Raw genomic sequence first — 27,688 nt, 5'->3', positions numbered from 1 at the left:
AATGTCCCAGGGAGCACACCAGATAACAAGAGACCTGCATCCTGGTGCCCTCCCATGCATTGGCATTCTGACATAGCCCATTTCTAAAATCAGGAGGTTGCACATACACATCATGGCTTGTAACCCATAATTAATTTTTCCTCCAGAAACTTGTCCAATCCCCTTTTAAAGGCATCCAGGCCAGATGCCGTCACCACATCCTGCAGCAAGGAGTTCCACAGACTGACCACACGCTGAGTAAAGAAATATTTTCTTTTGTCTGTCCTAACTCTCCCAACACTCAATTTTAGTGGATGTCCCCTGGTTCTGGTGTTATGTGAGAGTGTAAAGAGCATCTCTCTATCCACTTTATCCTTCCCATGCATAATTTTGTATGTCTCAATCATGTCCCCCCTCAGGAGTCTCTTTTCTAGGCTGAAGAGGCCCAAATGCCGTAGCCTTTCCTCATAAGGAAGGTGCCCCAGCCCAATAATCATCTTAGTCGCTCTCTTTTGCACCTTTTCCATTTCCACTATGTCCTTTTTGAGATGTGGTGACCAGAACTGGACACAATACTCCAGGTGTGGCTTACCATAGATTTGTACAACGGCATTATAATATTAGCCGTTTTGTTCTCAATATCTTTTCTAATGATCCCAAGCATAGAATTGGCCTTCTTTACTGCCGCCGCACTTTGGGTCGACACTTTCATTGACCTGTCCACCACCACCCCAAGATCTCTCTCCTGATCTGTCACAGACAGCTCAGAACCCATTAGCCTATATGTGAAGTTTTGATTTTTTTGCCCCAATGTGCATGACTTTACACTTACTTACATTGAAACTTATCTGCCATTTTGCTGCCCATTCTGCCAGTTTGGAGAGATCCTTCTGGAGCTCCTCACAATCACTTCTGGTCTTCACCACTCGGAAAAGTTTGGTGTCATCTGCAAACTTTGCCACCTCACTGCTCATCCCTGTCTCCAGGTCAATTATGAAGAGGTTGAAGAGCACCGGTCCCAGGACAGATCCTTGGGGCACACTGCTTTTCACCTCTCTCCATTGTGAAAATTGCCCATTGACACCCACTCTCTGTTTCCTGGTCTTCAACCAGTTCTCAGTCCAGGAGAGGACCTGCCCTCTAATTCCCTGACTGTGGAGTTTTTTCAGTAGCCTTTGGTGAGGGACCGTGTCGAACGCCTTCTGAAAGTCCAGATATATAATGTCCACGGGTTCTCCCGCATCCACATGCCTGTTGACCTTTTCAAAGAATTCTAAAAAGTTTGTGAGGCAAGACTTACCCTTACAGAAGCCATGCTGATTCTCCCTCAGCAAGGCCTGTTCGTCTATGTGTTTTGAGATTCTATCTTTGATGAGGCATTCCACCATCTTACCCGGTATAGATGTTAGGCTGACCGGCCTATAGTTTCCCGGGTCCCCCCTCTTTCCCTTTTTAAAGTTCGGTATGACATTTGCTATCCTCCAATCCTCTGGCACCATGGCTGTTTTGAGGGACAAGTTACATATTTTAGTCAAGAAATCAGCAACTTCATTCTTTAATTCCTTAATAACTCTTGGGTGGATGCCATCTGGCCGGTGACTTATTGATCTTTAATTTATCAATGAGGTCTGAAACATCTTCTCTTTCAACCTCTATCTGACTTAATTTCTTGACCAGGAGGGGCCCTTCCGGCAGCGGTATTTGCCTGAGGTCTTCTGCCGTGAAGACAGATGCAAAGAACTCATTTAATTTTTCTGCCACTGTTCACCTATTGAGTTTCTGTAGAAATTCTTAGAGACTGTTCACATATTAGTTTGACAGTTATCAACTGCTGAGTGATCAAGCAGTGTTCACATCTGCTTGCATGCATGCGTGAATCATTTATGTTATGTTGTTATAGATAATAGACCTCATTCAGAGAACTGGGTGACAAAATCTGTAGAGCTCCATGTTGAGTGATTCTTTGTCCCCTACAGATTCAGAAGCTGTTCGAAAGTGAAAACAAAAATCCTTCAATTGATTGCATGCAAGGGGATCTCTTTGAATGAAAGTCTCTTTACACCCTTTCTCTAACATTTAAAGCAAATTTTTTTTCTCACATCAAAACCCCAAGAACTCCAGAAGTGGATTAATGAAGCTGTCATCGACAAATCCCTTTTTAACTTAGCTATAGCAAATGGCACAGTAGTTTGTAGTGTGGCCTTTTGCAAAGGCAGCTTAAGCAAAATCTGGATAAATTATACCCAAGTTTCTATTTACTCTATGCTCTCCTGCAAATGTAAATTCTATTTCCAAACTATGGGAAATAATTTACTAAGTTTATTTTCATCAAGTCATTATACTATCAACATTCAAAATTTTAAGTTATTTGGATTTTTAAAATTATTATCATTATTTCATGTTTGCAAAAGTTGAAGTTGCAGGAAGGGAGAGGAGTGGAATGCTGAAGGAAGAAAACAATACAGGTCCAGCCTTACTATACATGGATTTTTTATACACTGATTTAACTCAGCATGAATGGCCCCTGCAAATGAGAAGGAATGTGCTGATCCCTGGAGAAGGGGAAAAATGCACCCCTTTAAAATCAGTTTTAAAAACTGAACAGTCCTTTAACAGTAGCCTCATTAATGAGAGAGAGAGAGGGCAGCTGGCTGACTATCCATCAATCCTTCTCTCTCCAGGCAACCCCTCCCTTCCCCCTGAGCATGTGAAAGAAAGGTAATCACTTTGCATTGGTGAAGGGAGGGACTGAGTGAAGCGCCTTTCTAAGCTCTTAGAGGTCAACTGATTGATGGATTGTCTTCTTAATGACTCTTATCTTACATCACAAAGATCAGCAAGGCTGTTTTTAAATCACCAGAGCAAAGAAACTTTGTTTTTTAAATTGATTTGCTATAGTGCGTTTTTTGCCATCCACATGAGTGCTTGGAACAGAACCCACGCAAATAATGAGGCTCAACCTGTATTTAGAGGAGGATTCCAGAAAAGGCAAGCCTCTGTAGAACTTGCCAATAGAAATTTGATTCGGACCCAACACATAAAATTAAGCTTAGATTTAACAGCTCTCAAGTAATGTAACTGACTGACAGCCCAATCCTAAGCTGCCTGGCGCAGAGGGCTGCCACAGTGCCTAAAATGGCTGCCGCAGTATCCTAAGTGCACCAGGCAGCCTCAGGAGAAGGGGACGTTCATCCCCTCAGGAGAAGGGGATGTTCATCCCCTTCCCCTGGGTAAGGAAAGTAGCCCCGCAATGGGGCTACTTGATTCTGTGGCAGCCTGATTCGTGGCCCAACGTGGAGCTCAGGATCCGCTGGAGCTCCAGTCCTGCCCTCCTCCCTTCCTGCTCCCTTTCCTGGCATGCTTCCTCCCAGCCCTCTCTTCCCAGCCCCCATTTCACACTTCATTGTCAAACCATTGTCAAACCATTAGATCTGCTAATAAGATTTGAAACTTAGAATAATTTCCCATTTGTTTAATTTAATTTTTCCTATTGGAAAAGGCAATATGGACTGGATAACTGGCCAGTGGGTGGGTGGGTGGGGGGAGAGTAAAAAATTCTGCTTAGAAACAGCAAATTGAATGTTCCATTTTCAAACAGGTAATAGTAAGAAACTAAGGCTGAAATCGTATGCATACTTTCCTGAGTGTAAACCCTATTGCACATATTGGAACCTGCTTCTGAGCAGACATGCTAAGCTTGCACTGTAAGTCAAGATTAAAACCTTTGTTAAGATCTGTGTCCTAACTCTTTTTCTTTGTGAAACAGCTCACAAACCAGAGAAGGTCTCCTGGCTTGAATCAGCGGGGACCATTCGTGATGGTGTTCGTGCATACACTGCCCTGCATTACCTTGCTTACATCTCTCCTGGAAAAACTGTGCTTGTAATGGATGGGGCAAGTGTAGGTATCAGAAATACTGTTGCAATGCAATTCTGTGAGAAAAACAATTTAGAAAGCGGGTTTTATTTTTCTTCTTCAAATCACTGTTAGTTTAGGTTTGTCTTGCTGGAATACAAGTCTCATGAAACCTTGTATGCTTTACCTCCACATGATTCCAAAAAGATGAAAACAAGTTCTGATAATTTCTTGACCTTGTGAACAGCATACTGTGCAGGCATTGTATCTCCTCCCAGCTAACATTGCTGACACCATCACATGGGAGGAGACAGGAGCCTTTCAAGCTCCAGCTAAAGAGAGAAAAAACCTTGCCCAGAAGCATTTTGTAGGGTTGTATTCATGTATTTAAAAACAGTTGTATCTTGCCATAGAAGCAACCCAGGGCAGCTTAGAGAACAGAGAATAAAACAGTAGTAAAATTAATGAATAGGGAAAGTATGAAGGCAATATTACAAAGAATCAAACTGAAGATCACCTTAGTAACCCTACCACCACTTCTATCCTTACTCCCCCTCCCCACACACATCAAAACTGATCAAAAATTAGGGTGTAAGATAGAGGCCAAATGAACCTCAGCATTCCATAGGGATCAGCATCTTGTGTTTTAATTGCTGTGAACTATTTTGCATGCTTTTGGCTGAAAAGCCAGATACAAAATAAGATAAATATGTTCTTTTTTCACTGAAAAGTCTGCCCCCTTCAATCCAAGCCTTGTTAAACTGTATAAAAGAGGACCTTTCAGACCCCTGCTTGCATTGTGGCTTATCTTATACTCTGCTGCTGACTGCTATTAAGATGTGATTTCACATCCTGAGTTTTGGGCAATAGATGGAAGGAAACCTATCACTTTTTCAGACTTTTCTAAATATCCATATATCTTGAGCTAGTACATGCATATCAAATTTTCCCTTCTGGAAAATGTGGAAATTCCTTAAGCATCCTGTGGTATCCTGGCATGTCAGCATCTGAACTATATGTTAAGTGCACTGTGTTTGTTCAATCTGTGCTTGACTTGTTTGCTTATGAAGTTGTGTGTGTGTGTGTGTGTGTCTGTCTGCATATCAAAAAGAGCTTATGGAGGAGAGAACTGGAATGCACCAGCCTAACTTCTTTGTTTTCACTGCTTTTAAGTAATGTTTGCCCAGCCAACTTTGATACCAAAGGTGAGCTATGCAAGGGGAAAACTGCTTAAAGCAGCAAAGTGGTAAGAAGGAATGTCAGAACCCCCAACCTGCTTCATAGGCAAAGGAGCACGCACTTGTTTAACAAAAAATTCAGCACTGAGTCTTCAGACCTACCCCCAATATCACCAGAAATTGAGATTTGGGGTTTGAGTATTAATAGGTCTTGAGTTTGAACTGCACTAAATTCTGAAAGCACAAATCAACGTACGGCCCTATCTTATTTCCCTAGTACGTGAAAAATATCAAGTGTATCAACATATGATACATGCTCTGTGTGAATGTAAATAAATCTATTTTCCTTCCTGCAGCCATTTGGTACAATAGCTATTCAGTTAGCACAACACAGAGGAGCTAAGGTAATTGCTACTGTGTATAGTCCCGAAGACAGACAGTATCTTGAGAGGCTTACACCTTCTGTGGGTGAGTTACATTATTTAATAATAAACTGCATAAGACAACTAGCTCAGAGATGCATTTGTTATTTTGAAATGTTTTATCTGTTTTGCATGAGAAATCCTTTGATCTAAATACAGTGAAATTCATTTTGAAGAACTTAACATTTGACCTCTTGCTTTCAAGGGCTAAGCTTTTTACAGTTTGTAAGCCCTATCATAGAATATTTTAGTCTGAGTTCCTAAGATGCGGGATTGTGAATTGACTGTCACTTATTTACAAACCTACTTGAAGTTCAAAAGAATTCCATCCAAACCCTTCCACTTGATCTAAGCATTGTTCATAGCACTCACAATAAACAGCAGTACATATTTTTACAATTATTTTACAGTACAAATAATTTTAAAATACAGATGACTTTCTTTTCTTCAAGTGTTTTATTTTTATCTTATTTGCTTCCCTTCTTTTAGCCATCTCAAAAAGTAGGACAGCAGCTGTTAAGTGAATGGTGCACTAACCTCAGTTGTTGCTCACATAAGTCTGTGCAATACTTTTCTTATTTTTTTAAATTTTATTTTAAACCACCAAAAAATAACAAATACAAACTCAGAAAATTTGAAATAGAAACAGAAGTAAACATGAAAGCAGTTATTGAAAGTTGTGTGGCAAGTGCGAAGTTCTAAATCTATGTTTCTTTGTTCTTCTACAAAATCATATAATATATTGGGTGTCATATCTTAAAGAGTTTATTGATTATTTCTAAGATACATTTTCAACAATAACAAAAAAATTATCTAAATATCAATTATCTGCTCATCGAATCCATGTCATTAGACCCATTTTCCCCTTCACACGCAAGAAATCCATGAATGATTTCCAGTTGTCCATAAAAGTCTTTACTGACTTCTCTTTAAGAAAAATCACAAGTTCAGCTAAGTCCATTTCAGCTAAGTCCAATATCTTTGTCCCACACTTTATTATTCCTGCTTGTTTAAACACTGTGAGCTCTGAAGAAAAACAGGTATACTCTGAGAATAAATTGAAACAAAATGTTTTACATTTTGGTATTTGGCAAGTCTGTCAGAATGCTCATCCACGAAGTGGGAAGGATAAATCTGTGAACATGTCCACATGATTCTCTCTCATGTAAGCATGATATTGGAATGGTGCTTATGATAAGCAAAGCGGGTAGCAACGGTTCATGCTGGCCTGCATTGGTCTTCGACATATAAGATGGAATGGCCTGAATGCCTGCAGTGTCTTCCTGCAGGAGAGCTGCAGTGAGAAGCGAAGCAGAATGTGGACAAAAGTATTTCTTGCACAGATGGATTCTAGCATAATTAAGAAGTCCCTCTTTGTTAACAGTACACAGCTGCAAAGATTTTTCTCTCTTTCGAAGACCTTCCTTGTGTTGTGATGACAAATTTGCTAAAGAGGAGACAGATGTCCTTTGTTAATACACATTTATTTTAAAGGCTTAATTGTTAAACATCACCATTTCATGTAAGCCTTTAAAATAAATAAACAACCCATCTCTATAGAATTCTACAGCTCTTCATATACCATACACCCCTAGCCCCAATAACATACTGCGCTAAGCCTTAAGTACATGTACATGAAGTAACTGCATGTTCTTTCCCTGTTTATGCTACCTCCACTCCCTTCCCCTTGCTCTGTTTTTCCCCTGCTATTTGTTTCTAGATTGTGAACCCTGCAGAGCAAGGTCCTAGCCTCCCATCTGTTTGCAAAACCTCATGTATATAGATGACATCATATGTTATTTAAAAATTTTAATAATTTGAAATTTTATTCTGCAACCTTGGTATGATGTCATGATTTTGGGTCCATTCCAGTAGATTAAATGGCAGATACTTACCTGAGCAGCACTTAAACTGCACATTGCCATATAATGAGTGAAAACTATGGCACCTAGTTTCTTGAATGTACTTCCTCTTCCTACTTAAAATCTGTGAACATGTGAGAAATAAAAATTGTCTATATCAGTAGTTCTCAGACTGGTGGGTCACAACCCACCAGTTCATGTAAAGCTTCCCCTGTCTCTTTAAGGAGCGGGGAAAGAAGGGAGGCAGTGACATGATCCCCAGGATTGCATCGCTAAGGGGAGCGAGGGGGTACTTTTACTTACAATGGGCAGAAGCAAGGAGCAGGAGGTGTGGGGAGCTCCGCACAGCTCTCCACAGGGCTCCCCAAGTGTTAGAATGTTGACAGACAGCGCATGCAAACCACTTCCAGTTTGCAGGAGATGCTTTGCATGAGGCTTCTCAACATTCTAACACTCAGGGAGCCCTGTGGAGGGCTGTGTGGGGCTACCTGCACCTCCTGCTGCTTGCAGATGCCCACAGTCAGTAAAAGCATTCCCCTTAGCCACTGTCCTCGCCCTCCCCCACAAAGACTTACTTAGGGAGTAACCCTCCCTAAAGTTTGAGAACCACTGGTCTACATTATGCAGCATTAGTTTAATAAACCAGATCAGTCAATTACTTGTCAATACAAGTTGCCTAGCCAAGGAATCTACACTTCTGAACCGTGTTGAGAATTGTTTTCACAGGAAATTAGCTATGAATTGTTGTGCTCCAAACTGGAACAGGATATTGTAAAATATTTATTGCACAGTCAAGGCTTGTGTTTTCAAGCAGAGAATATCTTCTAGTACTTTGTAAGCACAAGGAGGTTTAAACACAGAACATGTTGACCCAAATAACAGCCTCCCAAGCTTTTGTTGGATGCTGCTTGAATTATTTTATATGAAGAAGTCTTTAAGTAGTTCTGATGTGAAACCCTTGCAAAAAAAAAAAAGATGTACAAATTGTAGCTTAGCCCTGCTTATTGTCTTGCTCTCAATTGCCGTTTGTCAAAGCTTTTAATCCACCAGAGGATTGCATACTAGTATGTAAATATAAGTGAGGCTATCGTTGTATCATTGTTACAATTAAAAATGTTACGTGCTACGATTAAAAATATCATTTGTTTTATTGTTGTGAAATATTAATATTCAATAATTTTAATGTAATAATATTATTTTATTTTGAAACCTGCTTTGATCTGTGTGGTAAAGGATACAAATCAAAGTAATAATTACGAAATGATCCAATCAAAGTTAAGAATACATACAATCTATAAATTTCAGTAGGAGACTTAACAGCACAATCATATGCATGTCTGCTTAGAAGTAAGTCCCCTGAGTTCAGTTGGGCTTACTGCCAGGCAAGTGTGTATAGCAGTGTTTCTCAGACTGTGGGTCAGGACCCACTAGGTGGGTTGCGAGCCAGTTTCATGTGGGTTCCATTCATTTCAGTGTTTTATTTTTAATACTTTAGACTTGATGCTACCATGGTATGTGACTGCATTTGGGGAAATTTTACAGACCTGTACTTTTAACAAGCTACTATGTATATTCTTTTAACAATGATAATGGGACTTATTCCTGGGTAAGTGTGGGTAGTATTGCAGCCTAAGATTGTTAAAAATTTTCCTGCTTGATGATGTCACTTCCAGTCATCACTTCCGGTAGGTCCTGACAGATTCTCATTCTAAAAAGTGGGTCCCGGTGCTAAATGTGTGAGAACCACTGCTGTATAGGATTGTAAAGCTATGTAATCAATTTAAAATCCTCACTTTTACTGGGTAATTGATATATTTTTAAAGCATTTACATCCCATTGTTCCTTTCCCAAATGGAAGGTACCCAGTCAGTTTACAAGTTAAAACAAAACAAGAAATGAACACCATAACAACAGAATTTGTATTGAACCTCATAAGAACAATCACACTTGCAACAAAAAAACCCAAAGCTGAACAGCTAAGCCAAATCCCAACAGGGAGAAATTAAACTGCAAACGCTTGGTGGAAAAGAGAAGATTTTAAGAAGTAGTGAAATGAAAACAAGAAGAGGTTGATCTAATCTCTTGGGGCACAGAATTTCACATAATGAGTATCACCACAGAAAAGGCCCTCTTTCTTTTCCTACCAACCACATTTCTGACTGGCCATTGTTCACAATAGGATGCCAGTGGATGCCTCCCATATAGTGGATCCACTCCTCAGCTCTACCCCAGAGCCCCAGCCTATGAGTCACTTCTGTTATGAACCCTGAGGAGGAAACAGAAGGGGGATCCACTATATAGGACGCATCTACTAACCTTCCATCATGAGCAGTGGCAAGCACACTGAGATGTGCATGCATAGCTGACAAGTGTGGGAAAAACCCTGTTCCCTAGGCACAACATCACGTGTCAGAGGATGGGTACTGATGGATTTGTGTTGCATACTAATTGATTCACTCATCCTAATTTTCATTTTATCTTTTAATTGAAAAGGTATCAAGCAACCCTTAGTAGGTAAGTTTAAGAAATACAGTTCCAGTAGTCCTATTTACTGTTTTCAGTAGGATTTCTCATCAAAGTAAAAAAAGAGAAGCATGTGTTTTGTGGACACAATTCAACCAGTTACCCTCTTGCAAGTGTGATTTATTTTAGTGACAGAGTTAAGCATGTGCTTAAACATTTTCTGTTTAAATCAATGAGATTAAAAATGCTTGAATATTGGCTACATTATGCCTTTCATTTAATGTAGCAATGTAGTTTATTTAAATGTTCTTAATATAATATTCATGTTCTTAATAACCTTTCAGTATTCTGTTTACTTGCTTTAAGTTTCTAGCAGTGAGTTCCTAGCTTTAAAGCCCAATTTTGAACACATTAACTCAAATGTAAATTGCACTGAAGCCAATGAATTTGCTTATAGAATTGTAATCTTTGATAAGTGTTTAGTTTTCTATAAGCATACTGATTAATGTAATCTTGTATACAAAAGGAAACTTTTGTTTTCATTGAGCAAAAATGGTTTCTGAATTGGTAAGAAGAACAGAAACTATAGAGGTTTTGTGTTTTTTTTAAATTGCTGTTGTAATCAACTGACCTTCCTGTCCTTAGCCCGTATTATAGATGAGTCAAATGGAAAATATGACCTGACAGAAAGCTGTTTGGAGGAAACAGGCGGCTTGGGAGTGGATATTGTCCTTGATGCTGGAGGTCTGTGGCTGCTTCAAAACATAGTTAGAATACTTTCTTATCAAATTTATTAGTCAAATTTGTTAATTAAAACACTTGTATGATTCTTTTTTTTTAAGAAAACCTGCTTTAAACAATGATCTGTGTATAATAGAGCTCCAAGACCCAGTCTATGCATACGTTGTGAGGCATCTTGGGTTAAAAGCATAAGCATTCTGTTCTTCATAAAACTGAGATAATTTTGCTCTATCAGTATGTTTAATGTGCAGGACCAGTTGGATAGCTTGTACCCCTCATCCAATTTCTCTGAAATTTGAATGAAAAGTAGCTCAGTTATAGCCATACAGTTATAGCCATACAGGCTGAGTATCCTTTATCCAGACTGCTTGTGCTGGGAAGATGTCTGGATTTCATATTTGTCTGAATTGTGGAATAATTTATTATATATAATAAGAAATGCTTTCCTTTTGCTCTTTTCACCCATATGGGTGTCTGCTGGGCTCTTTGACATTTTTCAACAATGTCTGTATAGATACACACCAGAGAGCAGAGAACAGAACTTACAACCTGTACCTGCAGTGTACATGGGAATGAGCACAAGATCTTCTAGTGTTTACACTACAGAAAGTTAAAAAAAAAGTCTTGGATAAAAAATGTCTGGATTTTGGAATAGTCTAGCTGTCTGGATAAGGGAAAATTGCAAGAAGTTGTGGTTCTGCTTTATTCTACATTGGTTAGACCTCACCTGGAGTACTGTGTTGGGTACCTCACTTTAAGAAAGATTTAGCCAAACTGGAGCAGGTTCAGAGGAGAGCAATGGGGATGGTCAGAGGGCTGGAGAACAAGCCCTATGAGGAAATGTTGAGGGAACTTGGTATGTTCAGCCTGGAGAAGAGAAGGCTGAGAGGGAATATGATAGTGCTCTTCAAATACCTGAAGGGCTTCATATGGAAGAAGGAACAAATTTGTTCTCACCTGTCTCTGAAAGTAGAACTAGATCCAATGGGTACAAACTGAAGAGATTCCAATTGGACATCAGGAAAAAATTTCTGATGGTAAGGGCAGTTCGGCAGTGGAACAGATTGCCCAGAGTGGTGGTGAATTCTCTCTCACTGGAAATCTTCAAGAGAGGCTAGAAATCCTATAGAGAGGCTCAACAAGGACCTGCTGCAGATGCTCTAGACTAGATGGACTAGATGACCTTCTTGGTCACTTTCAGCTATGATTCTATAAAATCTATAAAAATCTAATATAAACATTAGAGGCAGAAGTGTGTTTTCAGTTGTTCTCTTATTTGGTTAAATGGAAAAACATAAGTGCACCTGTAAATGTTTTCAAAAATTCAAGTGGGTCTCTGAGGTGTGCCCTCTTCCTTATTTGGTGAAAAAATAGCATGCAGTTTTAAATTATGATGCTTAAAAGTTTCTGTTTTAGTTGGTTACAGTCAGTGAAGCTAGTGAGGAGGCATGGGGGAGTTGCAAGCTGCATGAGGAGTGCAACTAGGGTAAACAGGAAATAATCCATTTCATGTACATAAGACTTGATTGTGGTAGGGTGTAGCGACTGGGTTGTGTGAGAAATGAGGAACTTTAGAATTCTATAGAGAGAGGTTTTTAATTTCAAAATTGAGATGGTTTGTCCTCTCAGTATGAAATTTGGTGTGGAGAATCTCTTGAGTGAGGTGTAGAAGCAGTCCACACCATTAGATGAGAAATTCCTGAATTATATCTGTTTTAAAATTGAATGTGTTCTTTTTTACATTCCATACTTACAAACTTAGAATTCTGAGTTTAGATTTTCCATTTAAAACTACTGAATCAGGAGGACTCATCTTCAGGAATGTAGATCTGCTTACAGAAGTTGCCTCTGTTCAATTTTTACAAGTTAAGCACTTCCTTGTGCCCCGTCACATCCCCTCCTGGAACCAGTGGCATCGCTAGGGGGTGTGCGTGGTGCGGGCCACACTCACGGGGGGGGGAGATGCACACTGGTCGGGCTGACAATCTAAAATTGCAGTGGTTAGGGGTAATACTGTCATGTTATATACCATTGGATGCAGAATTACCAACAGAATACTATGCAAAAAACCTGAGTGAAATACCACCTTTCTATCAAAAGTTATGGCCAAAAAACCGGAGAACAAAAAATGCATGAAGCCCCATGGAAATTGAAACTGAGCTGTATTGCGCGTTTACTCGCGAGCAGGTGAACGTGCCTTAGTCCTTCAGAAAGGGCAGGCTAAGAGGAATCCAACAACACCAGAATGGTCCTGATCCAATGAATGCATCCCCCAAAAACACCTGAGAGGAAAGTCTCTTCAAGCAGACGAATGTATTGAGCCCTATGGAAAGCGAAACTAAGCCTCACAGTAGCGTTTACTCGCGAGTAAGCAAACGTGCCTTGGCTGGTGGTCAGGCCAGGCAAAGGGGAATGTGAAGCCACCGGAATGGTCCTGACCTGATGGAACTGGAGCTCAACAAATGCTCCAGAAGGCAGCCTTCTCCCCCCCCCCCTTTGCAAAGCCAGGTGGATCCTGACAGTGATCTGGTTTAAACAGAAGTTCTTAAATTGAACTGGGCACTGGGTAGGGCTGAAAACCTTACTGATTTTGGAGGGGGGTGTTATTGCAGGCAGGCTACAGAGGAAATTCTCTTGGTGGACCAGGGCTGGCTTCTGCTTATTTAATTGTGTTTTTTTTTAAAATTATTGATAGTTATTTATTTTAATTTGCCTGATGATGTCACTTCCACCGTGACATCATTTCTGGTGGGTCTTGGACAGATTGTCATACTAAAAAGTGGGTCCCAGTGCTAAAAGTTTGAGAACTGCTGCGATAAGGTGTTAGTAAGTTGACACCCTGGGGGTGTGTGTGACACCACTAGTGACTAAAATCACAGTTTGAAGGAATAATACCATCATGTTATATATCAATCAATGCGTAATTTCATGCAGCATGTGTTCTATCTTTGTTCTGTCAAAAGGTACAGCCAAAAAACCAGTGGGGGCAGAGTGATGGTACATCACCACGCCCACCACCTGGGGTGTTGCCCTGCCCACTGCATGGGGGGTGACGAGCTGGCATCCTGCACCGGGTGATTCAAACCCTAGTAACGCCACTGCCTAGAACATCCCCCAACATTCAGGAGAGCAGGAAGATGCTGGATACAGGGGAAAGGGCATGGGAGGAAGCCTCCTTGCGCAAGCTTCCTGCTGCTTGCACAAGGCAGGATACCACCCAAAGTGATGCAAGTGTTGTGTTCTTGCTTGTCTCAGGATTGAGGCATCCAGGCTATGGATTACTTCCTCCACCCCAGCAAAAATATGCTACTTGTAACATTTATTCAGTTCTTAACTGGTATTCCTTACTGGTCACCTTGAGTTGAGGGAGAACAGCAGTGAAGATAAATTAAGGATCATGCTGGGCCCTGGGCACCTTCTCAACCTTACCAGATGCAGGCAGCTAGCATGAATAATACCATCAGAAAAATGAGCTAGGAAAATAAACTTCACACCATATCAGTGGAATTACTGCAGTGCAGAAACTATTATTAATGCAAAAATGAACCATATTGATATGGGGATGTGTCTAGTTATGGTAGTGGTAAGAATTCTACTGCTAGCAAAGTTTTGCTTGAAATGTTGGTGTGAGTAGCAGTGGCAAGGTGTTTTTATTTTATTTGTTTACTTTTTTCCCCCACCACTCAACAAGCTATTCTTTGCACAAATGAGTTTGTTAATTTGGGGTGTTTTTTTTCTCATGCATGCTTCTTGTGCTAGTTCTGCACATGCTAGAGCACACAGAAGGGTGCTTTTGGCTCCGATTCTGGGTATAATATATTAATGGGCTGAATTCAGAATTTATTTATTTATTGCTTGCTTGCTTGCCTGCTTGCTTGCTTGCATTTTTATTCCACCCTTCCTCCAAGCGGTTCAAAGGGGTGTGCAAGGTTCCTTCCCTTCTTTTGCCCTCACAACAACCCAGTGAGGTAGGTTAGGCTGAGAGATACTAGGGGTGTGGATGAAAAAGGCAGAGAAGACATGGAAGACTTAGGCACACCTAAATGTCACTCTTACTACCTTAGCAAATTGATGTATTTTGTTTCATTTTAGTGAGATTATACAGTAAGGAAAATGAAGCAACATCACAGCCGCTGCTACCACACAAGCATGACATCATTACACTACTCAGTGTCGGAGGCCACTGGATCACCACAGAAGAAAACCTTCAGGTAAGAACAGAAAATTGAAATTAAGGTGTCATGTGTATACAGACATGGATGAATGATGGTTGCAAACTTGTGAGCAAATGTTGTTGGCATCCTTCAGTCTCGGAAGACTATGGTGTTACGCTCTGAATGGTGGTTCTGGAACAGAGTGTCCTCTCCAGTTCGTGAAGCCTGGGTAACGCAGGTATGAAGGATAGGCTGTTACCCATGCAGCAAATCCCCCCTCTCCACATCGCTGAAATGGTCCAATGGAAAGGCAGGTGCCAGTACGGTTGGTTCCAGCGGCATCGAAGGAGTTGCCAGAACGTGACTGTGTTCAGCCATGAACTGCCTCAGGGACTCCAGCTCCGGATTTTGCCTCGAGGTTGACTCCTGAAGCCTTTTCCATAACTGGATGTAGCCACAAGGCAGTGGAGGTTTGGGATCAGTTTTCCTTCTCTCAGATGAGCTGCCTTCCCAGGCTGACGAGTCCCATCTACCCGGTGGCTGTTTAGTCGCCTCTTACGACAAGGACAGCCAAACTGAGGGCCTATTCTTATCCCCAGCCCCCAGGGGAAATAACATACTACTAATAGTGTCTAATATTTAGCATTGAAAGATAAATTGACAATTACTGTGATAAGTTGTTCTTGTGTGCGTGTGTGTTATGTCAGTCATCCACTAGTATGCCTCATATGTGCCATTTTTATTTTGAATAATGTAGCTTAATTAGTTTCAAAACAATTTTTTTTAAGCTTGATCCACCAGACAGCCGTTGCCTTTTCCTCAAAGGTGCTACAGTCTCTTTTTTGAATGATGAAGTGTGGAACTTGTCAAATATGCAGCAAGGAAAGTATTTATATATCCTTTTTGCCCTTGTTTTACAAATTAATTGATGAAATGAAAATGTGTCTATCTGTTGTCATATCAGCATTGATTGATTGATTGATTGATTGATTGATTGATTGATTGATTGATTGATTGATTGATTGATTGATTGATTGCAAAGACTGGTGATTATTTGTTTAACAGTTTTGGTGTGGATATTTTAACCTATTCACCTTGGTTAAAAGATAGATTTTACTACCTCTAGGTAGTAAATACAGGCTTTGGAATCTTGTACTCCCTGTTGCATGCAGATTCCCCTCTGACCTTAACCATAGTTAACACTAATCAGGGCTCTCTTAATCCCAGTTAATGCTGGTGCCAGTATAAGCTCTAAGATCCTGCAGCCCACTCCTAATTTGTTAAACATGGTAAAAGCCTGGGAGTGTTATATGTGAAATTGCCACAGTCTCTATATCAGGGATGCTCAGTACGTCGATCGCGATCCACCGGTTGATCTTGAGGCAAAATGAGTCGATCGAAGGCTTCTCTCCCATCCACATATCCCTGGGAGTGAGCCCCGCCCTGGGAGTGACGTGAGCTCCTGTCCACGCATCCCTGGGAGTGAGCCCCATTAACTCTACTGGGGCTGACTTACCTTTCCCCTGTTTTTGCACTGGTATGTATGGAGATCTGCCCTCCCCCCAACTTCCATCTGTTGGTTCTGTGTGCAAAGGGTTTTGCACTGGTCTTGCTGTGATGTCTATATAGAGATCTTCCCTCCCCCACACACCTTTCCCCTGTTTTTGCACTGGTCTGTATAGAGATCTGCTCCCCCCCCCATTGGAATCGAGGAAGATCTGGTGAGGAGGTAGATGTGGTGTCAGCCGTGGCCCCGTTAAGGGTAAGGCCTGGGCATCCAGCAGAGTGTGCTGCACAGTTGCAGCCACTTGAAGGCAATAGGGCCCTCAGGGATATAAGAGCACCTGAGGCAGGAAGGGCTCCACTTATTTATGTGAGTCAGCCTTTTCCTACATGGAGATCATTAAGTCCAAGTACTGTTCCACCATGACTGATGAACATTTGGAAGTGTGCTTGAGGCTGGCTGTCAGCAGCTACTGTCCGGACTATGCATCCTTGGCTGATTCACTTCAGTGCAAGTCATCAAAGTAAACTCAAGTAATTACAAAAAATGTTTATAGTTAATTATGTTGTGTTGTGCAATATTGGCTCATTTGGTTATGCAAGGTACACCAACATACATTTTACACATAAATGTTAAATGTTATGATGGCGCGAACATTGTAAAAAAACTCTGGTAGATCTCCAGGCCTTGCTGGGTTTCAAAGTAGCTCTCGAGCCAAAAAAGTGTGAGCACCCCTGCTCTATATGTTTGTAATTTGATACTTGAGTATTTCCTATTTTGTTGTTTTTAGTTATATCTGGTACAGTTCATTTATTTTGTAATTCATTGGAAAGTTTACTAATTACACTGAATATCAGTATTTCAAATTAAATATCAAGTTGATGTGATTTTAAGCATGCTCAGAGTGCCTTTGTTTCACACTGAGCAAATAGGTCTGTACTTCTATGATTGAGGAATAGCAATACCAGGATAAAGGGTATGACTTCCAGGAAGATTGAAACCCACAGCTTTTCATTTTTGAAATTAATCACTGCCCAGTGCTTAATTATAGAGAAGAAAGCTTACATATATGGTCCTTCACGTTTTTTCTCATTGCCAGCTTCCTTTTGTTAGGTTTTAATATATCTCTTCTATTTATCCCAAGCAAGAGCACTATACATTTAACTACTGCAATTTTAATAAGTGGAATGGATAATCTACAAACTCATTACTCTTATGAGAGCAGTACTTCTGAAGATGGTCCTCCCTCAATATATATTGTATTTTTTTGAATGTACATGTCATGCCCCAGTCTGCTAGTGGTGAGCGCCCCCGCTGGTGGGGCATTCAAACACCTGTAGAGCTTGGTGGGTTCAGGGTGGGGTTGCCTTTGTGGTTCCCCTCCTGGGGCTGGTCCAGCAGAGTAGGGCCTCAGACTGCCATTGGGGGAGGGGGTTCACATCCCCCTGTTCCTCCTCCTCAGTGTTGGAGTAGAGCTTCCAGCTCTCAGGTGGTTTCCCCCTTTTGCCAGCACACCTCTCTTCCCTTGTCATCACAGGCCCTCTCCATTTTGAGGAAGCCTGGCTGCCCCACCCTGCTCTCCTGAATCCTGATGGGGAAATTGTATGATTGAATGCAGCCCCATATATTAAAAGGGTGCTTGTCTAGTCTTTTCCCCTAACATGCTACTTAGGTTTGCTCAGGAAGCCCTTTTGCCCCAAGTCTATCTTGAAAATATGTTTACAATTTGCACTCTAAAGAACAATCATCATGTTACTTATTCAGTACCACACTTGTTATACCAGGTGCCTGTACTATAGTAACTCTCTGGAACTTGGTTGATCCACAGCTTTTCTTTCTGTCCTGCTTCTGCCACACAGCCACAAGTGTCAGGACTGTAGGAAAGTTTTCGCCTTCTACTGTTGGAAGCTTCCTGAATGCATCAGCACCTTACTTTTTTCCAAATAAGATTTTTATAGGTAAATTATGCCTATTATATTGATGGTCACACCACTAATATGAAATAGTCCTAGAACTTTAATGAGATATAGGAAATCTGAGTTGCAATAGTACATGATTCATCCAAATTATCCAAAAAACATTTTCCCTTATTTTACAATGAATAAAAGCATAATTTCTTATGTATGATCAACCAATCATATACAAGAACTGAGTTAATTTTGCTTTAAACATTATCATGTGTTTCTACCCAGATCTGCAAGACCAACCTCTTGCATACCAAATAACTTACTTACATGTTGTTTTTCTTGACCATTATCTTATATACGTATTTTAGAAGATATAATGGATAAGCTATCAAGTGGCATTTTTAGGTAAGCCAGATGTACCAAAATGTAATGCAGCTCTACAAACTGTAACATAAGTAATATTCTTCCTAAAGCTCTACATAATTATTCTCAAATATTGCTGTTAATAGATATATTTATGGTCCATCCATGTGGCTGTTCTCATTGATCAGAATTCAAGGAACTGTGAAATTAGTTTTATAAGCCCACAGCTTGGTTTTTCTTGAACAGCAGCTTCCTGTCCTGTATGACAAAGCTGCTTTTGAAATGAAGGCGAATTTCAAAAGCAGTTGTCCCAAGAAAAAAGGCATACATTTTGCTGAACTAGTGCAGACCTGTTGAGTGAACCCAAATAGTTCTGCATATACTAGATACTAAAAAGCACTGGAATCCACTTTTTAAAATGATATTCTCTTGGGACCCATCTACCTTTTACTTTTAAAAAAAGTGATCTGGAAAGAAATACTTTTATATATTTATTTGCAAGCAATATTCTTTTCGTTTAAAATAAACTCAATCCATTTCTCATAATGAGACAGCCCTAATGAATAGCCTCAAGGTTTGATGGGCTTAGTTATGTGACGCAGTCTTCACCTGTCATTGATGGACTGGGGGGGGAACACACCAAAGATGCTCATTTATCTCCCTATATTTACATAAGCTCCCTATATTTACACAAGCTTGCAAACTGCAGGAGCTCAGCTGTTTGCAGGGTAGCTGATTTTTGAATAGCTTTGGGGCTTGAGGCAATTAGTTACCTGATCCTTCCATCACCTGTGTTTTCATTGGAGGCTCTGCAGGACCTACCAGAAAACAGGTCCCGACCCACAGTTTGAGAAATGCTGATTTAAATAATGCTTCTTATTTCACTTTCTAATTTAGGCCCAAATCCTAACCAATTTTCCAGCACTGGCATAGCTGTGCCAGTGGGGCATGTGCTTCATTCTGCAGTTGGATGGCACTCACGGAGCCCTCCTCAAAGTAAGGGAATATTTGTTCCCTTACCTCAGAGCTGCATTGCCCTTGCGTCAGTACTGGAAAGTGGGTTAGGATCCCCCAGCACCACCCAGATGGTGGTGCTGGGGGATGCCTGTTCGACACCCTGGCCCTTGAGATGTGGGGTGCCACAGGGCTCAATTCTGTCCCCCATGCTATTTAACATCTACATGAAACCGCTGGGAGAGGTCATCCAGGGGTTTGGAGTGGGGTGCCATCAATATGCTGATGACACCCAGCTCTATCTCTCCTTTCCTCCAGACTCCAGGGTGGCGGTTGAGGGCCTGGAGCGCTGTCTGGAGGCAGTGAGGATCTGGATGGGGGCTAACAAGCTGAAATTAAATCCAGATAAGACAGAGGCTCTCCTGGTTCGGAAATCCTCGATGCAGGTGCTAGACTATCAGCTTGCGCTGAATGGGGTTGCACTCCCTCTGAAGGAGCAGGTCCGCAGCTTGGGGGTCCACCTGGACTCGCAGCTGCTCCTGGATTCCCAGGTGGCGGCTGTGGCAAGGGGGGCCTTCGCTCAGCTTCGGCTGGTGCGCCAGCTGCGGCCGTACTTGGATCGTGCAGACCTGGCCACGGTGATCCATGCCTCGGTGACATCGAGATTAGATTACTGTAACGCGCTCTATGTGGGGCTGCCCTTGAAGAAGGTTCGGAAACTGCAGCTAGTGCAAAATGCGGCGGCCCGTGTGGTTACTGGAGGTAGACGGTTCGACTCTGTCAGTCCGCTTCTCCAGCGGCTGCACTGGCTGCCCATTCGTTTCCGGGCCCAATTCAAGGTGCTGGTATTGACCTTTAAAGCCCTATACTGCTCTGGACCAGGGTATCTTAGAGATCGCCTGCTCCCGTACAATCCGGCTCGCCCTCTCAGGTCATCAGAGAAGGCCTTTTTACAAGTGCCGCCGCCTAGGGAGGTACGTGGGGCGGCTGCAAGAAATAGGGCCTTCTCAGTAGTGGCACCAACGCTATGGAACTCCCTTCCCCTTGACTTAAGAATGGCTCCCTCTCTTGAGACCTTTCGGCGAGGCCTGAAGACCCTTCTGTTTAAACAGGCCTTCTGAGTTCTTGGCCTTTTAACATCTTTTTAACATCTTTTAATATTTTTTACAGGCCTGATTCTTTTATGACTTGTTGCTGCTCTATGTTCGTTTTACCTATTTTTTTTATTCTGACTGCTGTTTTTTTATGATGTGTTAATATGTTTTTATTTGTTTTTAAATTGTTTTTAATATGTTGTAAGCCGCCTTGAGTCGCTTCGGGGAGAAAGGCGGGGTAAAAATAAAGTTATTATTATTATTATTATTAACAACTATCTGGAAATAACCCTATTGTACTGTAATGCAGACTGCATGTTATCTTTTCTAATAGTAAATTAGCCTACTTTTGAATCAAGCTTCTTGTACTGAAAATGCATTATATTGAAAGCAACCTACTTGGGCCCATGGGATTTGTCTCTGATCCACATGCATGCTCATAGCCACTGAACTTCTACAAATGAAAATAGCCTGCTGAGAATAAGCTACTAGTGACAGTGCCTACCAATATTTACCAGAGAGGTAGACGGGTTGCAGCCCAATCCTAAGCTGACTCCCACCAGCACAGTGGTGTACTGCCCCTGGGGCAAAACATGGGGAAATCGCCCAGCTGGCTGCCAAGCACATACTCATGCTCCAACTGCTTCCCAAGTGAGGAAGCAATTGAAGCGTATGCACCTTAATGATGTCACAACACTGAGTGGCGTTATGATGTCACAGTGTTGCCTTGGGTATACCTCTGCACCGGCGGGACTGGCATGTTTTCTGTTGTAAACATGTCATAAAGCACTTTTTGGCTGCACAAAGGCCAGTGCTGCCAGCAGAGAGCCTATGCCAGCATTGGATTGCCCACTGATTGGGGTTATTTATTTATTTATTTATTTATTTATTTATTTATAAGATTTCTATCCCGCTTTCTCTCTGTTACCAGGCACCCAAATCAACTACGCTAATTCCTACGCAAGATGGGGGAGGGGGTGTTTCAAGGTGGGGAGGGAGCAGTTCAGGTCCTGGAGGGGAACAGGGATGGCTGAGGAGGCCTCTGCTGCATCCTAACCTCTGTCTCAGATCTGAAAGCCCCACATAGGGCTACTTGGTCCTGTGCCAGAGATTTAGCTGGCATGGCTCCAAGTAGACCCATAGAGGCTGCTGGGACTCAGCACAGGGTAAACCTTACCTTGTTCCCTTACCTTGAGGAGACCTCCGGCTGCCGGTTGGCATACTCAGGATCAGCCACATAGCTAACTGGCGCGTTGTCCCAGGGCATCCTAGTCAGCCTGCCGCTTCCTCTGACCTGGAAGTAATTGCGGTGATGTGATTATGTCACTGCAATTACTTCTGGCTTAGTCAGAGTGAAGCTGGCTGCTTCTGAAGAAATGGCCAACTTCGCTCCAACCAACCATGCCAAAAATGACTACTGGGGTGGCAGAAGAACCTGATCACTCCCATAATCATTCTCAGCATTGTAGCATGCTGCTTGGAGCTAGGAAGGCAGCTTCTGCGGGTGGTTTCACTCCAAGCAGCTCAGTTGCAAGAAAGCTCAGACCATGGCAAGTGGTTCACTGCAACAGGAGTGGCATTGTCGCCCCAGAAGTGTGCCACCCAGGGTCCTCTGACCCCTAGGATCCCCCCTCAGCTACACAACTGCTCAAGATATAGTGGTGGCTATTTTGGCGCTGCTGTATTTCAGTGCAGGCATCCTGGTTATTATTGGGCCATTAGTCTGTTGCAGCAAAAACAGTTGTATAGTACTTTAAAGATTACAGTCCACAACAGCTTATGCTGAAATAATCTGGTTAGTCTACTAGGCTCTTCGTTGTGTTTGCCAATAGTTAATATTCCAATAATTACGTATGTATATGTAGCATATTTTTGTCTTAGTTTTATGATCGTTATTGAATTTTAGAATGGGGGGTAGAATAAGAGTGGGAGAATTGTTCTCAAGAGCAATTTAAAATGATCATCTTCAAAACTACTTTTAAAAACTATTTTGAAATGCACATTACACATCTGGTTCCTATTTGCTGTTTTTCTGCCCTTGTTCCAGGGATCTCAGCCAATTGTAACACATTCATTTTGTTTAAACAGTAAGGTTTGTATTACTAAAAAGTAAAGTCTATGGTGATTGTCCTGAATTGTATTTTTTTCATCTAAGTAGACACTCAAGACACTTCTAAAAGAATGTTCTTTTTTTAGAGCTCATTTGGATGAGCCAGTCCCATTGTATGAAGCCAAAGTTTCTATGGAAATGGTTCAGAAGAATCAAGCAAGAAAAAGACAAGTTGTCCAGCTATGAGTCAGAAATTCTTAGCTTCTAAGGCAGCATGAGGTATAAAGTTGTGAACTTTGTATAAATTGCTTATTTATATTGTTAAATGAGTAAGTACCTTCTCAACTAATCTTGTAACTGTTATTTGAAAAGTCTTTAGAAGTTTTAAGAGAAATTGAGGATTTTGGATTAGAGCTTTCATTTATCCTGATACCATATTTGAAATGTGTTTGTGTTAGCAACTGTAAATTGATTTCCACGTATTTGTCGCCTTTTTCTTTAAGAAGAAACACCTGTGGTTAGAACAGACAACATTTTTGTCTATTCAGTTTTTACTTTTTATATTTGGCAGTGTTGTGGTTTACTTGGGTATGATGCTATGTCAGTTGAATGAGAGGGGAAAAGCCTGTTAAAACTGGAGAAGGTTGTAACTTGGAAATCATTCACCAGGGATTCTGAAGTGCTTTCTGAAACTTCCTTGTTTTTCATGGTGGGCTTTGCTGTCTCTTGAATATTTACAGTGTGCCTCTGGACACAAATATTAGTTCCATTTGGGTAATCAATATAAAATCAAATCAGAGATATGAATAAAATTCTCTAAGTTAAAAGTGTTGTTTCTCCTTTTTAATGTTCAATAGTCTTTACTCCAAGTACTGTAACTTGTTCATTTTTTGACCACCATAAGTTTGGTTCATTGTCAAGTAGGCTGAAATTTCAGGGCAATGTACTTGGAAGCAAGTCTCATTCAATTTACTGGAATCAAACTCTTCAGTAAATGGCACTGTTATATGAGGGTTGGTACTTGCCAAATACCACAAAAAAGGAATCATTGTAATAGAAATGACAGTGAGAGGAGGTGGGAGGAATAGGATTGACCCTACCAACAGAAGATTTCTGGAGAAATTGGAACAAAGAAGAAATGTTTCCAGATCTTTAACAACTGTGCCAGGTTAACGGAAACTGTTTTGTGTGCCCCATAACTGTAAGTTTTGGTGCTAAAAACGATTGTTTGGAAAGACTGCAAACAATGAATAAAGATTGCCCTTCAGCTTTTTGAATGTTTCAAATATTAGCACTTTCCAACTCTTAATTGTTAGATGCTGCTACACTCCTGCCTGTGACCTTTGCTTTTCCAGCTCCACAACCCTCAAATGTTCAGAGGTCTTCTGCTTGTTTCAACAGCTCCATCCTTTCTCTTTTGCTGCATAAAACTGCCTCCCAAAACACCAGGATGCTCCCTCACTCACAACTTTCAAAGCACTTCCGAAAATCTACCTTTTTGTGAAATCTTTGGTATTATGCCTTATATTGCAAGCTTATGTATGTCTTTTCAGGAGTAAGTTCCAGTTATTCCAATGAGATTTAACCTTGTAACTGTGTGATACTGAGACTCGTTCCTATTCCTTACTATATCTAAATATAAGTGCCGGTGGGACCTTGCTATCCACTGATTTGACTTGCCCCTTATACTGGGGTTCACCTATAAATGCCTTGTAACAAGGAAAAAGGCATCAAAATCCAATTTCCTACCTTCATGCTTTTAAACTGCACTTGTAGCAAGCTTCTTGGGCTTAAAGATGGCTTAAAGACCCAGGTTTCTTGCTCCTCCATTGTTGCCCCAGAAAGCATCAATATAGACACTTTACCACATTCAGCCAAAAGATTGGATGAATAATATAATCTAATGCCGTGATTCTCAACCAGTGGTATGGCTGCCATCAGTGGTACTTGAGGTGGTGTCTGGTTCTTATAGGACCCCTGGGTACTTGCTGCCTGGCAGCGAGAGAAGGAACAGTACACAGGAACAGTACACAACAAACAGCAGTAGAAGGGTTGGCTCTTTGGGTAGAGCTCCAAAGCATGCTTTTCCATGCTTGAAAATCCCTCCCATCCACCCTGAGCTTCTTACTGGTGTTTGTCTTGTCATATTTAGCCTACCAACCCAGTAGTAATACTGGGTAATTACTTTTGGTAATACTTTGAATAGGTGGACCATGTGAAGTGGTACAGCAGAGGACAAACCTTGAGAAACACTGATCTGATTGTATAATTTCATTCCATTAGATTCCATTATTCACCCCATCTGGTGGCTGAATGTGATATAGCATCTATACCAATGTATTCTGGGGGGGGGGGAGGACAATGGAGGAGCAAGAAACCTGGAAGTTGGTTTTTAAAGCAATTTTTCCACTGATTTGGTATCCACTTATTTTTTTTTATCCACTGGAGGTTCCAGAGTGGAACCCCAGTGGATAACGAGGCACAGCCTGTACACATAACTAAAACAACAATACAGGTGTGCCCCTGTATCTGCAGGAGATCCATTCCAAGGACCGCCTGCAGATATGGAATCTGTGGATAGGGGGGAAGCCTGTCTTCGCATGTCTGCCCCCCCACACCCATTAAAGTAGTTTTAGACTTACTGAAGCAAAAGTGCTCTTGCTTAACAGGGCTGCTGTAAGCTTACAAGCTTATAGCAATCTTCAGGCTGCCTCCCAACAGACACTTGAAAAAAACTAGATCAAGCTAACTGCTTCCTGTTAACCTCAATCTAGTTTTTTTTCCTCAAGCATCTAGGCACATCTTCGGATAACTGAAACCGAAGATTCAAGATCTGCAAATATGGCCCCCCTGCCTATATATACTTCCACTGTGGATCCAGTCCTCAACTGACCTTTCCTCCCTGTGTTGTTGCCCTTGTATCAATATCTAGACCAGCATTTGCCAAATCACAGCCTGGGGGCCAGATTCGGGGCAATGCTGAATCCCTCCCCATCATGAGCAGCACTTACTGTTCTGCCACAGTGCTCACAATAAACCCACCTCACTCTTGTCACTGTTACACATTCCACTGCTACCATCCTCCTCCTCTAGTGCTCCAGCCATTTTTTCAAAACTGGTGAGTGTGGGAACAGAAGATTCTATTCCCCCATCCTCTTGCTCCACACAGTTTAAAGAAGTAGCTGGTAAAAAGAGGAGGAGAAAGATTGAGCAATATCAAGGCAGTGTGCATTCCTGTTCTCTCCACTTGGAACAGGACCTGCCAGCCCCTGACCAACTTCTATGGTGCAGTTGCTGCAAAGATTGCACTGGCAGGACCCATGGGGGGGGTAAAGGGGGTAATTTGTACCTGGGCCCAGGGTCAAAAAGGGGTTAGGGTTAGGAGGCCCAGAAATTTCTTGGGATCTTATAGTTTCCTATCTCACCTGGACTCGGTTCCAGTGTGGGATGCTGGGTGCGTGGCTGCTGCTGCTATGAAAGCCACATGTGCTGGGCCAAGGAATGCATACATGACCCTCCTCAACACAGTGTCAAATCTGAAAGGAAACTAGCCTGCTACAGTAGCTCTTTGGCACTTACTAAGAAGAAGTGTAAAGGAGCTCAGGGAAATAGTTGTGGAGCTATGTTTTGATACAAACAAGACTCCATTCTAGTGTGAGCCTAAATACTCCCAGGAAATGCTAATTTCCTGCAATTATTTTCTATATTTAAATGATTTTAGAGAGACTTTGGCGTGTGTTTGGTTTTCCATATTACTGTATCTAGCTGCTGATGCTGCATGGACAGGTAGACCTGGGCTCTGCATTGGGAAGCCCGGTAGCCAAGGCTCCAAAGACTTTTCTGGCTGTTACCCCTGCCCTGTTTTGCTCCTTCTGCACCCTTGTCACCATCTTCTTCCACTCTGTTTCATCTCCTCCCCTCCCCTTTGGGAAGGGGCCCCAAAGAAACTTTGTACTCCCTGATAAAATTCCTCTTGGAGGCCCTGCACACTAGAGGTTGCTGCCCTCCCCGGTAGGGCCTCCCAACATGTGGAACCTGGAGCAGTTGCCACAATTCACCATACTCTAGGAACAGTTCTGAGTACTGTGCCCATTTATCATCATCATCATCACCAACAGTATTTATATACTGCTTTTCAACAAAAGTTCACAAAGCGGTTTACAGAGAAAATCAAATAACTAAGGACTCCCTGTCCTAAGAGGGCTCACAATCTAAAAAGATGCAAAACACCAAAAGACATTGTTGGAGTGAGGAGGGCCAGTTACTCTCCCCCTGCTGAATAAAAGAGGAGCACCCACTTGAAAAGTGCCTCTTACCCAGTTAGTGGGAGTAAGTCTCATTGAACTGAAAGACTGGTGTGTGAGAGAAGCAATGTTTGAGGTGGGAAGGGGCAGCATTTGGCATGCACCTGAAGGTTATGGGTCTGAGAAAACCTTTCTTTGCCAACTTATGGGTATTTTGCTATGGGTAGTCTTCCTCCCTGCAGCCTGGTCCTTAATGTAGGAATGTTACTGAGCAAAATAAAAGAGCAAATAGCTGCTGCATATTGCTGTTTTGAATGATGAGCAGGCAGCCATCCAGAGAAGGAGACCTGTTGTGCTCAGCTTCAATAAGTGTCCTTATGGGGCCAAACCAGAACTGAAGAGGCAAGCCACCAGGGTGATTGGATGTCCTCTTTTTCCAGGACCCTGTCCTCTTTTTTAGCCTTGTGTCCTGGAAAAGAACTTAAATGTCCTCCTTTTCCCTGTGAGCAGCCCCCTGCAGCCTTCTTGTAATTAATTATATGTAATAAATATAGTTTATTACTATATTTTTAGTAATATAGCTCAGTTTAGTAATTTTAAAATAAAATAAAATTTTAAAATGTAAAATAAAGTAATTTTAAAATAACAAAATTATTTAGTTCAGTAATATAGTTTTAGATTTAATACGTAATATAGAGTTTAAATTAACAACATGAAATCACTATATGAGTGTTTTAGCTTTTATTTTGTCATGTCTTGCATTTTTCTTGGATGTCCTACGTTTTGGGGTGCCTTGTCCCTTTTTTGCAGTTATGACATCTGGTCGCCCTGCATACCATCCTCCTCGCCCTCTCTTTCTTGCATGCTGGCTCAGGGCCTAATGCTCTCCAACTTTCCAGAGCCAGTGCAAGTGCAGCC

The 27,688-nt window shown here is 41.6% G+C and overlaps 1 protein-coding gene across 4 annotated transcripts in view; it reads left to right on the top strand.

The window, feature by feature from the left end:
- The window catches only part of CRYZL1 (crystallin zeta like 1), a 40,511-nt gene extending 17,158 nt beyond the window's left edge, over positions 1-23,353 (top strand). For 2 of the 4 annotated variants that reach the window (XM_066621205.1, XM_066621206.1), the window contains exons 7-14: positions 3,746-3,879; positions 5,369-5,480; positions 9,790-9,810; positions 10,405-10,503; positions 14,593-14,711; positions 15,443-15,548; positions 18,425-18,470; positions 22,673-23,353. In XM_066621205.1, the coding sequence (XP_066477302.1) occupies positions 3,746-3,879; positions 5,369-5,480; positions 9,790-9,810; positions 10,405-10,503; positions 14,593-14,711; positions 15,443-15,548; positions 18,425-18,470; positions 22,673-22,772 (737 nt within the window). In that variant the 3' untranslated portion in view covers positions 22,773-23,353. The remainder of the gene's footprint in view (positions 1-3,745; positions 3,880-5,368; positions 5,481-9,789; positions 9,811-10,404; positions 10,504-14,592; positions 14,712-15,442; positions 15,549-18,424; positions 18,471-22,672) is intronic. The other 2 variants (XM_066621207.1, XM_066621208.1) reach the window with 2 other exon arrangements.
- Positions 23,354-27,688: the final 4,335 nt, after the last annotated feature.

The sequence above is a fragment of the Tiliqua scincoides genome, chromosome 3 (genome assembly GCF_035046505.1).
Source record: "Tiliqua scincoides isolate rTilSci1 chromosome 3, rTilSci1.hap2, whole genome shotgun sequence".
Lineage (NCBI taxonomy): Eukaryota > Metazoa > Chordata > Lepidosauria > Squamata > Scincidae > Tiliqua > Tiliqua scincoides.
Note: the sequence above shows the minus strand (reverse complement) of the source record. Positions and strands in the feature narration are given on the sequence as shown.